Source organism: Pygocentrus nattereri, chromosome 21 (assembly GCF_015220715.1).
Source record: "Pygocentrus nattereri isolate fPygNat1 chromosome 21, fPygNat1.pri, whole genome shotgun sequence".
Taxonomy (NCBI): domain Eukaryota; kingdom Metazoa; phylum Chordata; class Actinopteri; order Characiformes; family Serrasalmidae; genus Pygocentrus; species Pygocentrus nattereri.
The window spans coordinates 7,291,118-7,309,557 of NC_051231.1; the positions used below are offsets into that span (position 1 = coordinate 7,291,118).

The window sequence follows — 18,440 nt, forward strand, 5'->3', positions numbered from 1 at the left end:
TGTTCAGGGCACCGCGAGGCGGAGGAGATAGGGGTCTGTTTGCATTTGTGTGTGCTGTGGGACAAACCCATTGGCTTTTTCTCTTCGCTCTGCTGTGCTGGTTGTGGACATTAAACAGCAAGCTCGTCACTTTCGTGCTTCCTTTTTTTAGTCCAGAAGATGCTAGGCAGATCAGCAGTGTCTAGGTGGCAAAGCTTCTCAGACCTGTCGATGATGCGGTGAAGCACTCCATTCTTTTATTCTCATAGGACTCCATTTAAGAAAATTAAACGAAATAGCATTAAAACAAGGCAGGAGCAGATTAATTTGATCGAGTCTTATTTCAGACATTGTCATTCTGCTTACATTAATCTTTTCCATAAGCTCTAAATAACCTCGGTCCTTAACCCTAAATATTAGCTTTAATTTTAAATCTACCCTTTGGTTGATAACTGAGTTTGTGTAGGTAGTTTTTTAACACTTGTAGATAAACTATAGGGGGTCACGAAAATAAAATGGGACTGATAGAAATGAATGTGTGACTGCTTTGGAAAGGTACAAAGAGCTTCCAGTTAATGTTTCTGGCTGGTTTAAGAAATGAAAATAGATTCCACCATTTTTATCCTATTTTTGCATAGTTAAGTGGTTTAGATGTAAACAAAGTCATTCACAGTAGTTTGAAAACAGTGGGCGGCTCTAGAGAAACTAACCAAGAATTGTTCAGAGTGGTGGTGATAGGAACCAGACATCCGAAGAGTTTAAACGATACTTTGTGAAATGGTTGCAAACACACTGCCTGATTTCTGAGTCATTGTTTCATGAGACGTTGTTTTAAGTATTTAGCCTAAAAGACATGTTGAAAATGTACAGTGCTGTGAGTTGGCACAATTCTCATAGAAAACTATTTTTTCCTGATTTTGATTTACTACCATTTTAACATCACTACATGACATATAAACATTCAGAAAACAGATGTAGGTTCACTGGGGGTTTTAGATTGTAAGTGGAATGGCTGGATTTATGTTGGATTTATGTGGATTTATGAACTGCACGACAAATTACTGGAATTCCCTATTAAACAAGGACCCATATTCGGGTCCACACTTCAGTTCCTCTTTTTCATAGCTACATAACCTGCATATTACTCTCACAGTAGACACAGAATTATTTATAACAATTGCCAAATAATAGCTTTTAAGTATAGTAACTAAACAGTAAGCCTATAGTTTAGGTGGTTCATGTATTGCTTGTCTGGATGACATGTCAGAATATGAGTTAGGCTGAAAGTGGTTGAATTTGTCCATGTCAGTGACCAATCCATTTCTGTACCGCTGACATTTTTCTTTGCCTAGTAAATATGCTATACATGTGGTGGGCAGAGCAACTCACAGAGCCAAAACCCCTCTGAGGGCAAAGAACAACATCACTTCAGATGCTGGAGAGCCACAACTCTCACTCAGACACACACAGTTCTTTTATGAGGTGGTGTGTGAACTTCTTTTAGAAGAGAGGTCACTGAAAAGTGAGTACAGCAACCCTAAGCTATCTGACCCTTTGACCCCTGGTGGGGGCCCGAGTTGTGTTCGGTCCAGTGAAGATGGCCTACCGGCCCACAGATTTTTCTGATGACTGTGAACTAAAAGAAGCAGATGTGTGCCACCAGATTCTGAATGAGGAAGATAAACCTCAAGAAATACCTTAAAGCCCGTCGTTTAGTGAGAAATCAGCCAATATATGAAGTTTGCTCCTTCAGTTTAACATTGGATCTACACGGCTAGTGTACCTAACAAGTAATGGAAGGTTATACCCCAATAAGTTGCATTGCGCAACTTGTCTCAGACTATACTTAAACAGATTTACTTGTGGTCATATTCTGTTTTATATAAAACTTGCAAATTATGCAGAAAAGCATTGCACAGTGCTTAACTAGAACCAGTAAGAGTAGCCATCCAAAATTTTGCTTTGGAGTGTATTGAAACCTTGCTGTGAAATTACCCTTCTCTTCTTTAGTGTAGAACCTGTAAATAGCCGCATTTCTCAGACCTTTTCCGGTTCTCAACCTTTTTGGATTAAACCTCCAAAATGGGTTGCAATTTATTGCTGTGTCCATTTCTTCAGCTAGTTTTTATTGAAAAATGGATAGTGCTGTCCTGCACGTCTTTTCCTGTTTACTCTAAAGGCACCATGACGGAACAATGCTGGCCAGAAGAGGACAGTGGGTGCTCATCAGACTGTTTATTTCAGACTTCGTCCATCCTAAATAAGTTTCTTCCACTGAACCTTCGCTCTGTGCAAATCCATCAAGTGGAGATTGCATAACCCTATAAACATGTCTCAGTGCTGCCTCACTTTTTAAAAAAGCCAGAGAATGGTCTGAAGAAAGAGGAACTTCTCCAGCTTGTTTTTATAGGATTTTAGAAGCAGTTTCTCAAAAATTCACAGTTAAGGCACATTTCTGACATTTATATGATATTCAATCCCTTGTCATTTAAATACACGTGCGTATTTGATTATATTGTAATCTGAGTCTAACCTGGCTTTGGCCCAGGTTGGATGAATCACTTCCTACATACTCGCATACCTCAAAAGAAATATTTTTTGATTACTGAGAAGAACTAAAACACATAAAACAGTTTTTGTTTCTGAACCACATGAAAATGTGACTCTTCACTCTGTAAATCATTTAATGCACTTTTGGAAGATGGCCCCTTCTTCCAGAGAGAACATCCATCACTCATATTGATGAATAGTGTTTTTGACAGCCTCCTCCTTCTCTCTTTACCTGCTCTAGGAATGTACAGCTGTTCCCATAACCCTGACAGATTTGAAGTCAGCTGAAGGCATTTTTTGAGTGCTGGTCTCTGGTTATTACCTGCTTACAGTGACTTGTAGCATTTTTCAGAGTTCTGTAAGAGACAGGCCTGGGCTTATAGAAGGGAGCAAATTTGTTAGTGCTGTCAGGCTCAAGCTTAGCTGCAGGGTAGTTGCACGTGTTTTGGGGCTTTCTGGTGAAAGGGCTTTGTGTCTTTTGAAGCGATGGACCGGCGATTTTCAACCTAGTCTCCATCTGCCGTATCTGCAGCACACGGTTGATTTGCCACAGACAATCATTTTTGATACATTTCCCTATATTTATGTTGACTCAATGCACATGTAATTGAACTGTTCATTGGCTTCTACTTAGTACAGGGAAATTCAGTTAAATTATTGTCTGTGGTAACTGACTATATTCTACAAATGCAGCCAATAGAGACTGCAATATTCTGTAACTAGTTCCTTTAAATTGTAATTACACTGTGTGAACAAGTAAAATTTGATGGCTAGAAAGCAGAGATGTGTCATTAAGATTTGGTTAAACCTGATTAAAATCAAAATTTAAATATGAAAGTTACACATATGAACATTCCTTGTCGGTCCAATTAAGAAGTCTTTTAAAGCTATTTATGACTATTAATGTGTATGTTGCTCATTCTGCTCTCCTTTGTTTGCAGCTGCCCTGTCTGGACTCTTACAATAGCTACTGCAGTAACCAGGTGGCAGCCAAAGCCTTGCTGGACCATAAAAAGCAGGATCATAGAGTGCACGACTTCTTGCAGCGCTGCTTGGAGTCGCCCTTCAGCCGTAAGTTGGACCTGTGGAACTTTCTAGACATCCCGCGTAGCCGGCTGGTCAAGTACCCACTTCTGCTACGGGAGATCCTCAAACACACGCCCAATGACCACCCGGACCGCCAACATCTGGACGAGGCAGTACGTACAACCACAGCATTAGTGACTGTTCACTATTGCGACAGTTCTCATATTCTAAACATGCGTTGTTTTGTGAATTGGACAATATACAGTGATACATTCTGGAGAACCCCTTAAACCCTGAGCTTATTACTCAGTTATCAATCTTGAGATGTGTTATTTAGTAACTTATCTGATTCAGTAATCACTGTGAAACTATTATGCAAGTTATTGTAGAAGGGCCTTACCAGTCGTTAAGCAAGTAATATTGACTAATGTTAAGAGTGCACACATTCGTCTGTATCATCAAAAATGGATATTTATAAGCTGCTTGTTTATATGTTAATGAACATGATGCTCGAACATGAGATGTTGGGCCTTATTATGTAGTTCTGAGCATGAAGAACTGAATTCTGGAACTACATACAGATCCTTAGACTTCGTTTCATTGTGTTCTGTTAGTAGTAAAAATGATTTGCGTTCTGTTTAGTGGCTCTTTTTAAGGCTTACCCAAGTTGTTCTCCCTCTCAGATCAACATGATCCAGAGCATTGTGGCTGAGATTAACACTCAGACAGGCGAGTCAGAATGCCGCTACTATAAAGAGCGTCTGCTCTACCTGGAAGAGAGCCAGAGGGACATGCTGATCGACAGCTCGCGCATTCTCAGCTGCCACGGAGAGCTGAAGAACAACAGAGGAGCTGTGAGTATTTTATACACAAACATATACACACATTCACACAAAGATTTGTTTTTGTACAGTGTCACAACTTGGGAACATTTAGCTGCTTGTTGGTTTATCCGTAGGTCTCCCATGATCACTGTCCCGCACAGTCTTCCAAATGTGCTGAAGTGTTACTGTAAATGTTGTTTGAAAGCTGTATTTGAATGAGAGGGCAGTAAACAATGAGTGAGCAGCTGCTTTTCACATTTTGGAGAGTCCAGCTAGGAATATGTGCTAATGGAATAAATTAATGAGTGACATTAATAATTTAGTGCATCACCTTTAACAGCCTTATTAATGATACTATACCTATACTGATAGATCGTATATCACTGTCCAAAAAAAGCAATGTTCAGTATTTATATTTCTGTACCATTTGAATGCAGTAGCTGTCCTTTACACTGTGTGAAAATGTCAAGATGAACGGACCAATAGAAAAGTAACTGAATCTCATTATAATAAAGTTTTGCCCTCTTCTGTAAAGTTCCCATTTTTGGATATACATGATGTTTCCTGGGCAATGATGATATATAAGGACGTAAAAAAATGTGGATGCTGCTGGTCAAATTGTGTTTTCCTGTGTGGAGTTAAGAGAGTCTAGCACAGTTTTGCAATTTCCCTGCTCTAGTGCATTAATTAAACCTGGTAATTAACTAAAGAGTCAAGTCAGGTGTGCTTGAGCAAGAAAGCTTACCAAACTGTGCAGCAATATTAGTGGAGTTCCCCCACCCCTGTCCTAAGTGAAAATAAGTTAACACATCCTCTAGAGAGAACACACTTCTGCACATTTTAATACATAATTACTGCTTATTTGCTGCATTTAACAAATTGGGTATAAAATAAAATATAAACATAAAATGTAGCTTTTACAGACGTTATGACAAATTTTGGGGGGTTTTTTGGCCAATATTTAAAACTCAAATAGAAACAAAAAAAGAAAATAGAAATTGTGTGCTTCTATTTGATATGGTTCCCTGTAGAGGACATGTCAACTTGTTTTAACTTAGGATATCAACTAAACATGCCTTTGGATTAGGAGTATTCTTTTGCTTAAGACTGTATATGTAATATTTCTAAAATTAGTCTAACTTTAAACCTAACCCCAAGCTTAGCCTTAGTAACCCGAAATAAGTGGTTTACTTTACATATTTAGGGCAATTTTGCTGCTTGGTCTGCTTTTCTACTGGTTTTCCTGCAAATGATGTGTGTTTGTGTGAATGTATTTTTGACCTAAAAATGCACAAAAGCACCCCCACCCCACCAAAACAACTATAGCCCTGCTCACTATTACAAGTGTAAAAACCATAGAGGATGCAGAAAGAGAGGTTTTCAGAAAAAGTGCGACCCATAACCACTGTCACAGATTAAGCTCAAAGCCGAGACACATTCCTCCAAATCCCTGGATGTGGCCTTTGCTCTTATAACATTACATAAATAGCTGTGAGGCAGACCAGAGGTGAGGCACAAACAGCACTTGAGGGCACAGCTATAAAGTTACATCTGGGGATGAGCCTGTCTGTTCTCATCTTAGACAAAGCAGCTCTCCCTAAGAGAAATGGGCCTAGTTCAGCCATTCCCCTAAGGGAAAGCTCACATTGTAAAACCTGAACAAAGAGGAATGTGACCACGGCTTATGTTTGTCATAGGCAAATTCCCCCACATTCACCATGTAATCCAATTTCTGTTTAGAGTGTTTACACCAGCTATGCACAAACAAAAAATACCTCTTTGCATCTGCTGTCTGTCACTCATGTTCTGCTGTGTATTTGATACAAAGGATCTCTTTAACGTTTTCGGAGCCGTAGCCGTGCAGTTCTGCAGTCACATGGTGCACGACATGGTTAAAGACTGGCCTGCATTATTTTGACCTGAATAATTCACTTCACTCATCTTGAAAGCTGTTAATCAAGTGCAGTCACGAAGCAGACAAAGCAACTTTGCCTTTCATGTTGCATGAAGGAGAACTGAAACATAACATTGGGCTTGTGAACCGGAGTGCTAAATCCGGCACAATAGCGGTATTTTACTTTTACTTTGCTCAGACACAACTCATTTAAAAGTTTTGGTTTTGTGAAATGAGTGAAGGTTAAATCAGAATCTTTAGATTGACGCCTAACTGAATCGGAGTTAGAGACAGAAGCGAGTGGCAGTTAGAGTTCAGGGGGGCAAGTAAGGTTTGCTTTTAGCCTGTCCACTTTTTTCACCAGTATGAGTATCAGTTTCCTTCAACTAAACACTCTGAAGCACCCACACAAGGCCACCTCCTTTCTTGGACAAGCATCAGAGTTTCCCTCTTAATTCAGTATGTTACACAGGAAGCCTATGGAATCCAAATGGGCAAAAATAGCCTAAAGTGTAATCCTCAAAATGGAAATATAGAAAGTAGACAAATCCACCTCTCGGTGCTTCGTTGTCAACTTGCATGTTACATAACATGCCAGCATCACACACTTTTAAAATATTTATTGAACAGCTTCCACTGAGTGCTGCAAGGCTTAGGGGAATGCATTATTCTCTTGTAGACATTAATTTAAATAGCTGTGGTAATCCCAAGGAATGTTTGCTGGTGAGAAAATGTATGAGAGAGGTGTTTTAAATAATCTCTTTATCTTTTGTTTGCCGTTTGACTCAATTCGCTGCTCCTGCTATTCACATTAAAGCTGTAGCTGTTAAACCTTCTCCAACTAATGGGTCTTTTCAAAGCTTGTACTTCAGCCAGACACAGTAAACTTCCAGTAAGGCAAGATTAGTTTGATATAAAATGACTTTCTAAATTTTTTTTTGCCCTTCAATAACAAACCTCCCCTTCTCTTTTTCTCTGGCTCTTTGCAGAAGCTACACGTGTTCCTGTTCCAGGACGTGTTGGTGATTACACGGGCCATCACCCACAGTGAGCAGCTGTGGTACCAGCTCTACAGGCAGCCCATACCTGTGCGGGACCTGGAGTGGGAAGACTTGCATGATGGAGAGATTCGCCTTGGGGGCTCCATCAGAGGAGCCTTCAGCAACACAGAGAGGAGTGAGTGTCTGATCTGTTTGGTCCTCAGAAACTCTGATATTAAGTCTTGTCCTTGGCTTAGTTTTGCTCTGGATGCTATGACGGTAATATGCTTATATGGTTTCTGGCCCTGTACTGCATGCTATATTATTATAAATTGAGTAAATAAAAATTAAAGTTAAAACTGATTAGGGTAATAAACAAATAATACAAAGTTAAATCTAAGGCCAACTAGGATAATATGGAATCTGCCAAACAGTTAAAACAAGCAAGTCATTTAGAGATTATACACAACTTGATGTGTTTTGAGGCAACGTATTAATTTAGGCATACAGTTTGCAGGATGCTAATTGGTGAGTTATAAGCTTTCTTTACGTGTTAGCTACATTAGCTCCAGTGCAAAACGAAAGATACAGAAACCAAACATGTTGGCTGATCAACTGCATTTAGCGAAAAAAGGAATATTTTGTATATTTGACTCCTCTCTAAACTGCCACTGTAACATCTGTATAGTTCAAAGTTAAATGTCATTGCCAAAATACATTGACCCAGTGCTGCGAGATGATATACCACCAATCAGTCCATGTTTTCACTCTGTTTGACCATTGTAATCAGTGGCTCCAGTATGCTAGTAGCTGTAATTAAACATAAGTTTGAACCTTTCTCTAAAATGTTCTCCAGGATAGAGTTCAGAACCAAAGTACCGATTTACTCTATAAAGATGGCTTCTTAACTCTCCATAACATTTATCCCCATTTCTCTTTTCAACCAGCCAAAAACTTTTTCCGGGTGACGTTCCGCAGTGCCGGGCAGCTGCAGTCCCACTCCTTCCAAGCCAGCGACGCCTTCAACAAGCAGCAGTGGCTCAACTGTATCCGGCAAGCTAAAGTAGCGGTGGGCTCGGAACCCCCTCGGAGTCCGCGGTCTCCCTCAGGGCTTACAACGCCCTCTCAGTACAAAACAGAGGAGCGCATGGACCAAAGCGACAGCGACTCCTCGGACTGTAGCATGGACACTAGTGATGCGGGTGCAGAGGCCACAGAGCCACCCACTGACTGCCCGCTGATGGAGCACACAGACTGGATCGCCACCCCTGTGGAAGTGTGAAAATCGTACTGTAACATGGACCTGTGTTATCATCTCCGCTCACCAAAAAAACCTGTACAGTATTGTCATGGAGAAGCCGTGAACTTCAGTGGAAGCCAGAGCAAATAGAAGCCACACCTGTTTCTGTTCCTTGTCTCACTTACTTCTTTCCTTTTGCACCTCATTTTGCATTTTCACTTTTCTTTCTCCTTTTTCATCTCCTGTGCCTTTCTATGAAACTGTGGTGTGTTCTGTAGCAGTTCAGACTGTAAAAAAGCCGCAGCAGACGAAATGGTGAAGAGGACTAAGTGTCTAAATGTCATACTTTAGAGTGTGAACTAAAGGTAGCCCTCTGTCTGACCTGTTTATTCCCCCTCTTCATCACATACTCTTCACACCAAGCAGTTTGTCTGCCAACACTCCCTGTTCCACTGCACTACTACTTGTGGCCTCTGAGAGGAAAGATTCAGATTCTATTTAAAGATGTATTATATTTATGTCCACGTAAATATGTTGAGTGTGTTATGTCTGCAGTAATCACCCAGACAAAATGACCAGCGGAATGTTTTCACTGACAATCAAGAAAGTGGTTTGGGAGTCGGGCAACTCACAGTGTTTCAGTGGCAGCAGGTTGTACAGAAGTTTCTACTGTGATTTGAAGTTCTGCTCTGTGGCTAGACTGACGGACGCAAGGTGGACGAGGCCTGTGGCCTGGAGAGACTCAAGCTAAACCCATGCAGCCTTCTGATAAATGTGTTTCTATAAGCCACAGCTATGTTGTATATGTATATCTATCACCTGGCAGAGACCACCAATGAAGTATGTGCACCCTCTGTAGCTGACTTGAAAGGAATCGAGCCAGCTGTGGCCAGTGCTGTTCCTCTGAAGGGCAGAACATGTTTGAACACGTAATCATTAATCTGCGATAATGTATCAATGCAAATGGAGTCACATCCAACAGGCCAATTGTGTGAAGCACTTTGATTAAAGAAAGTATCCTGAGATGGAAGATAATCCATTAAACTTGTAATCTGTCTCTTGGAAGTTTTGGATATGAAATTTGAACTACAAATAATGTCCCGTTGAACATCAAGACATAAGATGAATTTGTGAACATGCGTCATTAACCCGTATAAAGTGGTAGAAGACTCTGTCACTTGGTGTAAAAAGTCCGATTAGCCTGTGCCATGTTGCTCAGCATACAGAGTCATCTTTTACTGGGTGTTGTGAGTGTGTTTGTGTGCGTGTGCTGAAACCAGTGTATCGCATCATGTTTTACAGCTGCAACTGAGAAAAAAAATCCATTGCCAAAAAGTGTTTGTTTTAATCTTGTGCAAGTTTACTTTTCAGGCCCTTACATCGTTTTGTTTCATATTGTCACAAGGAATCGACATTGCCAGGTAATCTCTATAAAAAAATATCCAAAAAACAGTATATGGTTTTATTGTTTTTCGTTTTCTTTATTTTTTCAAAGAAATGTATTGAAATTTATGCAGTAGGATGTTTATTTATAGCTTATTTTTCACCTGACCTAACTATTGTGTTCTCTTTCGGGTTGCTCATGGAAAAAGGAAGTGGTATAACTGGAGGTAAAGGAGTGAAATGGGTTTAGAGTGTTGGATCTGAGGTGATGGAGAGAATTGAAGAGTTTTCGGTCACAGAGAGCGTTCTTATAGCCATATGGAGGGGTATATGAAAGCCACCAGGTTGTGTTGGACTGTGTTAGCACGGCACGTCTATACTGATTGAAAGTTGGAAAGTGTGTGATCTTGAGAGTACAAAATAAATGATTTTAAAAGCATAATAGAGATTTTTCTGTTTTTTTTTGTTTGTTTTTTGCAATCCTGTTTAAGACAAGATAAAAGAAAGCTAACACTTTATTTGGAGTGGTCCTTTGTATATCATTAATAAACAATTATTAATAACAACATATCAGTGAAGTAGCGGTAGTGAAGCGTCCGAATGCTGTGAAGTAAATATCTGTGTAGATGGTCTGTTGCTACATTACTTATTTTAAGTAGATGTATTATTATTTATTCAAGGCCTAATCTTACCCAACCTTACCCAAAACCTAACCCTAAACCCGGGCCTTAGTCCCAACCCTAACCTCAAACTCATCCCCAAACCTAATCCTAACCCTTATGTGTGTTTGACATGTTACTTGAGAGTCTGTTGAGTGTTGTTTCATCTTAAAGGGCCGCTGAAAATAAAATGTCAGCAAAGATCTGTGACAATGTTTGTCGAAATATGAAAGAAACATTTGGTATTTTAAACCCTCTTGGCATTTGATCATTTTCGACATACAACCCCAATTCCAATGAAATTGGGACGTAGTGTAAAACATAAATAAAAACAGAATACAATGATTTGCAAATCCTTTTCAACCTATATTCAATTGAATACACTACAAAGACAAGATACTTAAAGTTCAAACGGATAAACTTTATTGTTTTTTGCAAATAGTCACTCATTTTGAATTTGATGCCTGGCAACACGTTCCAAAGAAGTTGAGGAATGCTCAAAAACACCTGTTCGGAAAATTCCACAGGTGAACAGGTTAATTGGAAACAGGTGAGTGTCATGATTGGGTATAAAGGCAGCACCCCTGAAAGGCTCAGTCGTTCACAAGCAAGGATGGGGCGAGGTTCACCACTTTCTGAACAACTGCGCGAGTAAATAGTCCAACAGTTCAAGAACAACGTTTCTCAACGTGCAATTCATCATCTACAGTCCATTATATCATCAAAAGATTCAGAGAATCTGGAGAAATCTCTGCAAGTAAGCAGCAAGCATTGCATTAAAAACCCACATCATTCTGTAACGGATATTCCCACATGGGCTCAGGAACACTTCAAAACCACTGTCAGTGAACTCAGTTCATCGCTCCATCTACAAGTGCAAGTTAAAACTCTGCCATGCAAAGCGAAAGCCATATATCAGCGACACCCAGAAACGCTGCCGGCTTCTCTGGGCACAAACTCATCTGAGATGGACTGAAGTGGAAAAGTGTCCTGTGGTCTGACGAGTCCACATTTCAAATTGTTTTTCGAAATCATGGGCGTCGTGTCCTCCGGGCCAAAGAGGAAAAGGACTGTCCAGATTGTTATCAGCGCAAAGTTCAAAAGCCAGCATCTCTGATGGTGTGGGGGTGTGTTAGTGCCCATGGCATGGGTAACTTGCACATCTGTGAAGGCCCCATTAATGCTGAAAGGTACATACAGGTTTTGGAGCAACATATGCTGCCATCCAAGCAACGTCTTTTTCAGGGACGTCCCTGCTTATTTCAGCAAGACAATGGCAAGCCGCATTCTGCACGTTACAACAGCGTGGCTTTGTAGTAAAACAGTGTGGGTACTAGACTGGCCTGCCTGCAGTCCAGACCTGTCTCCCATTGAAAATGTGTGGCGTGTTATGAAGTGCAAAATACAACAACGGAGACCCCGGACTGTTGAGCAACTGAAGTTGTACATCAAGCAAGAATGGGAAAGAATTCCACCTACAAAGCTCTAACAATTGGTGTCCTCAGGTCCCAAACGCTTATTGAGTGATGTTAAAAGGAAAGGTGATGTAACACAGTGGTAAACATGCCCCTGTCCCAACTTCTTTGGAACGTGTTGCAGGCATCAAATTCAAAATGAGTGAATATTTGCAAAAAACAAAGTTTACCCGTTTGAACATTAAATATCTTGTCTTTGTAGAGTACTCAATTGAACATAGGTTGAAAAGACTTTGCAATTCATTGTATTTTGTTTTTATTTATGTTTTACACGACGTCCCAACTTCATTGGAATTGGGGTTGTAGGTACACAAAAATCATACAGTCATTTCTGGGCAGGTCAAGGTTGAGCATGAATAATGATGTTTGGACTGGATAAAGGCTTCAAACAGAATCCTTCAGGCCACTGGACTGCTACCCAAAACATGAATTAAATATCACGGTTGTTACATTTTTAAAGAAACTTAATTTAATTTTCAAGGAAGCAAGCCGAACTGGATTGACCAAAAAGGACTGCAGTGGCCATTCTTTTCCAAGTTACTGTAGCATGGATCTCTAAGACATACAGTTCTGTTAGACACTACCCCTCACTCATTTAGTTTCCAGTCAAAACAGCCATTAAGTACAAGTTATTATTTTCCAGGAGATATTTCTGAGATATTTTAGATAAAAGATAATAGGCTTACATAAGGACAGGGAAAGCCAAAGGAAAATAAGTGGGAAAAAAAACAGGCTTTTCCAGAACTAGAGTTTGAAAATTTGAAAATATACAGAAAAAATGGGACTCCTAACAACCATGGAAGACATGGTAGACATCAAAACTGTTCCCATCAGATAAACAGCACTTAAAGCTTTCATCTCTGAGACAGAGGAGAAAATCGAGCGGCTTCAGATCTGAAAACATCCACAGGTGTTTCTGTCCATCCTTCCACTGTGAGAAGACTCAGCGCTATGGGTCTGAAAGGATGTGTAGCTGTAAAGAAGCCCTCTTTGAGAAAAGGAAATGAGACAAAAAAGGACATTTACAAATCAAATGAAAGAAGCTGTTGGTGTCCTCGAATGGCCTGACCACTGCGAAGTCCAGATCCCAACATCACTGAATGTCTGGGATGCCGTGGATCATGAGAAGCAGACAATACAACCAACTTCCAGGACTGAACTTTGGAGATGTGCCAAAATATCCCTGCAGATTTGAAAGACTGAAAGAAAGACTCCTGAATAGAACAGAATACTGAAAAATATAAACGCATATATAGATTTTGAGGCTTCTGTGTAACTTTCTGTTAAATGTTTTCATTTTTTTTCTGATGCTGCAAATGAATGATTTGTATTTAATAGCCATTTTCATGTATTATGTCACAATATAGCTGTACATATTTATTTGCAAAGAGGTTTGTAATAGCAATAAATAAGAAAACAGGATAGCGGTTAAAATAGGTTATATGTTCAAATGGTCAGATTACTAGAACTAATGTTGGTAGGAAACAGTCACAAACTTGAATACTTCAGCAAGAAATTCACAATTTAGATGAACAACAGACAAAGTAGCTGCTGCTACTGTTTTAGCTATTAGTTTGAGTGCTAATTTCCATATGCAATTTGCATAGGGCTAATTTGTGCTAATAAACCTTCCCCTAATTGTTAGCTATGTTAGGCTCTTTGCTCCAGTGCAAAACTAAAAAGGAAGACTTCAGACACCAAACATCTCGGCTGATTGACTTCATCTGTGTTAAGGGTGGGGAATTCTGTAAATTACATTTTTTCCCAACTATTTCTTCCCTAGATAGCAGACAGTTTTGGACCAATTCTGGCTTTCCTACGTGAGTGCTGATTGACTAGCGGGTAAGTGTTAGACGTGCAGGCCAGAATAGGGCCAGATCTGGTGTTAATGTCATGGACCAACAATGTAGTTGGGCCAGATTGGGTCGAGGACCCAGCCATATGTCGGGCCAGAATAAACCAAGGATGTGGCCCACAAGTGGCCTGCTGAGTCACCCATACTTAAAGCAGTTATATCATTTTGCAGTGTTTCATAGAGGATGTTGAAACATCTGAACTGTTGAGATGTTTTCACAGGTCTGCAGGTCCTTTGACGTGCAATGACCCCATCTCTCACACCCACTCATTAATATTTGTCAAAACCCTTCTTACATAACATTTTCACATTCCTTTTTACTGATAACTACCCTGCTTCATTAGCTAAGCACTTTTCTTGTTTTTACTGGATACACTATCATTATTTACGAAGGCCATCAAATGCCGCCCCTTGCCCTCTGTACCTATTGACCTTTTCCTTGTAGACTGACCAGGCTGTTCACTCTTTCAGGTACATACTGACACTATTTCACAAATGATCACAAACTGACTACTAAAATTAAGTTCATCTTGCTTTCCGCCACCCAACTTACCCTTTATAATGACCCAGTAATAAAAAGAAGATGTTCTCAAAGGGAGGATTTATAAAAATGTATTACTATTAATTAGCTCTAGACCCTAATGAGCCACTGAATAATGCATGAGTACTCTTGGGAATTCTTATCCTTCTTTCTCCTGTCTCAGTGACTGCTAAATGTTTAACGATGAGCCAATGGGAGGAGATGAGGGTGCCTCGATTTTTTTATATACAGTGATGGTTACACGCTGGTTGACCAGCATATCAGTGTCCCAAACACATCATGCCGGTTTTGCTGGTGACCAGGCCATGCTGGCCTATGCTGATTTTTGTAGCAAGGACTGCATAGCTAAAGCAGTAATACGTGGCCATCTTGAAGGCTGGATTTTGTCTGTACAAGCCTATTTGAGATTTCCTAATATTTTGACACGGCGAGTGATGATTTGGACAGTTTGCGTGTGGTCAAAAGGTGGATTAGCCTCATAACTGCACTGTAAAACTGAAGAAGCAAAGTTGTCTGGTTGATGACTACATTTGGGGTAAAGAAATGTTTTATAATGTTGATTTTAGACCAACCATTGGACCACCGAGGATTGATGCCTCAGGGTCACTGTTTTGTTTTGGCTAGAAAAAACAGCACAGACCAGTATGTGTTGTGTTGGATGCTGGTATACTGGTCAGCAGTGTACTGAGCGTTTTTCAGTGTTTTGACATTCTGAAAATGCCTGTTGCTCTTTCTGGTTCCCTTGACTTACATTAAAAGTAAAGTAGGTTTTCCTTCTCCTGTAAAGTTAGTTTCTAGGTTTTCTTCCGACAACAGCAATATGCTGTGTTTTGGATGCTGGCATACTGGTCAGCAGAAGTGAAAGCTTCTATGCTGATCAACTCTAAAACCAGCATATGTTGTGTTTTGGATACTGTCATGCTGATCAACTAGCATGACTGACCGAGTGACCTGGATAAACCAGCTTACACCAGCGCACATTCAATGCTGGTCTAAGCTGTTTTTTTTCCAAACAAGGAATGGTGCTCAGTTCTTTTTGGCAACTATGTTTTTGGCAGCTATCTCCAGAGGAATGAGCTTTTGTTGCCCTCCTGTGGTCACATTGAAATCTTCATGGTCTACTTATATAAAGAATTCTTTACCATGTAACGTACAATCTCTGAAGATGCCTGAACAGGTCTGGAACAGGCCACAGCATTGCATGTTACTGCAGTACATTGATCAGTTTTTAGCTTATACAGTCACTGTGCGTCATGTCGTCACTCTCCTTGTTCCCTTTCAGTCACTGAACAGGTTGCAGTGAACCCAGAGTTGGGGGCAGTACAGGTAAGGTTTGTTGTTTGAAAAGAGTCTGAAGTTTGTTTCTCTTTGTTTAACTCCTGCAGGTCCCTTTGCTAATAAGCACCTTTACCTGCCTTGAAAGATGGAAAATAACAAGCAGAGGCTAAACAGCCGAGCTTGCGTCAGCCTGTATTGTTTGTCTGGAGTGTGTGTGTGAGATTGTCAGGTTAATTAGTGCCTCGGGGAACAATTGTGTAAATGTAACCTCGGTGGAGCAAATCTTTGTCGACAGATTTGTTAAGATGAAATTAAGAAATAATGCAAAAAGATAAATGATGAATTTCAGAATGTTTAAAAAGTTTGTTAACAGCACGATCAGACTAATTTTATTTAAAATATTCGTGTTTAAGGTTAAACTATGCCTTCACATAATGCAATAGTATATACCCATTTATTTATTATGCATTTACACAGCTGTGCATAAATATTAGCTCTCCAGACCACTGCCCAGAGAAGAACTGCCGTAGACCTGCTAAGCACTCTGGGAATACTTTTATGTCCATGATGCAATCAGAGACAACAACAGGCAACAACATATAGCCCTGCTGCTCCTGTGGGCCAGCCTGCATTGGCAGGTTTTCCCCCTGAGAGGTAAACTGCCTCGTGTTTCATGCTGTTCCCACCGGAGCGTTCCTCTAGGCTCTCAGTCTCCACATGACAGTGACACGTTCAGGTGGGTGACTGCACTAAACTGAATACAGGTTGCTTTTTCTGGCAACTGCAAGGAAAGAAAAATGCAAATGAAAACACAGGATCTAACGGAATATAAGTACTGGGAATATGTATTCGGAATACAGAGATTAGATATCAAAATAATCCATCCATCCATCCATTTTCTAAGCCGCTTCTCCGTCAGGGTCGCGGGGGGATGCTGGAGCCTATCCCAGCGGTCATTGGGCGGAAGGCAGGATACACCCTGGACAGGTCGCCAGTCCATCGCAGGGCAGACAGACAGACACAGACAGTCACTCACACACTCACACCTAGGGGCAAATTAGCATGTCCAAATGGCCTGACTGCATGTCTTTGGACTGTGGGAGGAAACCGGAGAACCTGGAGGAAACCCACGCAGACACGGGGAGAACATGCAAACTCCACACAGAGAAGACCCTGGCCGCCCGGTCGGAGAATCGAAGCCAGGCCCTCCTCGCTGTGAGGCGATAGCGCTACCCACTACGCCACCGTGCCGCCCATATCAAAATAATAATAAATTATAATAAATCTTCCAAAGATACACATTTAATGCTTGTTTATTTTAAAATCAGCACGTGGCAAACATGCTTGTTTGATGAACACTAGGGGACCTCAATGAACAGTCCACTGCTGCTAAAGACTGATAAATCAATGTGATCAGTTATTAATCTCAGTGTTACTGAGCTGTGCTAAAGCCTGAGTAGACTGATAAATCAATGTGATCAGTTATTAATCTCAGTGTTACTGAGCTGTGCTAAAGCCTGAGTAGACTGATAAATCAATATGATCAGTTATTAATCTCAGTGTTACTGAGCTCTGCTAAAGCCTGAGTAGACTGATAAATCAATGTCATGATCAGTTATTAATCTCAGTGTTACTGAGCTCTGCTAAAGCCTGAGTAGCCTGATAAATCAATGTGATCAGTTATTAATCTCAGTGTTACTGAGCTCTGCTAAAGCCTGAGTAGACTGATAAATCAATGTGACGATCAGTTATTAGTTATTATTATTATGCTTGGGAAAGGAGTCCTAAGCACAACCCACATTACAAAATAAATGATCTTCTGCATGTTGTGTGCAATTACACGTGTGCACCAGAGAGGGCTCCAAAACCTCCATGGTGTAGCTTTAAGATCCCTATCATGGATATACTAATTCCACTCACACACAATTGTAATTCCACAGATTTTCCCATGCTTTTTTGTAAATAAATTGTTAAGACGTAAAGGAATACATTTAAAGTGATATAAGGAGAAAACTGGCCATGTCATAATTATCACCACAGCAGTGTTGAGAGGAAACAGACATCTAAAGCCCTTATTGCCTCTAAAAACTACATCACAGAAAGTTATAAAAATGCCAAATTGTTTATTAACACATTGTTTTATAACAGTTTTGAATTGAACACATGTTGTAAAAAATGGAAGTATACTCTGAATTCAGTTCATGAAGACCTTGCTAATTAACTGATGAGCTGATTCAGTATTTAGTCTGCAGTGTTTTGGCCTGCGAGGACTGGAGTCTAACACGTGATTTGAACACAGAATTTATGGCAGAAAGGTACATGCAGGTCGTTGTAAAGTAAAAAAATGCACTTTCATGCCTTCCTAAAAGCCCAAACACACACACACACACTATCTAAGCCGATTATCATCCTGGGTTATGGAGGGGGGGTGGTACTCAAGCCTATCCCAGCACTTATTGGGCAGAAGGCAGGACACACCATGGACAGGTCACCAGCCCACCACAGGGCAAAAACCCAATCTCATCTAATTTATTTTATTCATAATTTTTATAAATGTTTAAGAGTTTTCAGTAGGTAGAGGAAGTGCACTACGACGTAGTTGATTTTATTCATTTTGATCTTTTTTCTTTTTATTTCTCACATTTCTATGATCTATTTTGATCCATTTTTTACATTTTGTTTAGTTTTTTTTTAGATTAATTGCTTAAAGTTCAAGGAAAGACATTCCAATGACTTGATCGTGTTAAATAACCGTG

General features: G+C 40.2%; 1 protein-coding gene across 7 annotated transcripts in view; it reads left to right on the forward strand.

The window, feature by feature from the left end:
• arhgef3 (Rho guanine nucleotide exchange factor (GEF) 3) overlaps positions 1-10,318 on the forward strand; it is a 129,099-nt gene extending 118,781 nt beyond the window's left edge. For all 7 annotated transcript variants that reach the window (XM_017704867.2, XM_037532464.1, XM_037532465.1 and 4 more), the window contains 4 exons: positions 3,471-3,728; positions 4,239-4,409; positions 7,263-7,449; positions 8,201-10,318. In XM_017704867.2, the coding sequence (XP_017560356.1) occupies positions 3,471-3,728; positions 4,239-4,409; positions 7,263-7,449; positions 8,201-8,535 (951 nt within the window). In that variant the 3' untranslated portion in view covers positions 8,536-10,318. The remainder of the gene's footprint in view (positions 1-3,470; positions 3,729-4,238; positions 4,410-7,262; positions 7,450-8,200) is intronic.
• Positions 10,319-18,440: the final 8,122 nt, after the last annotated feature.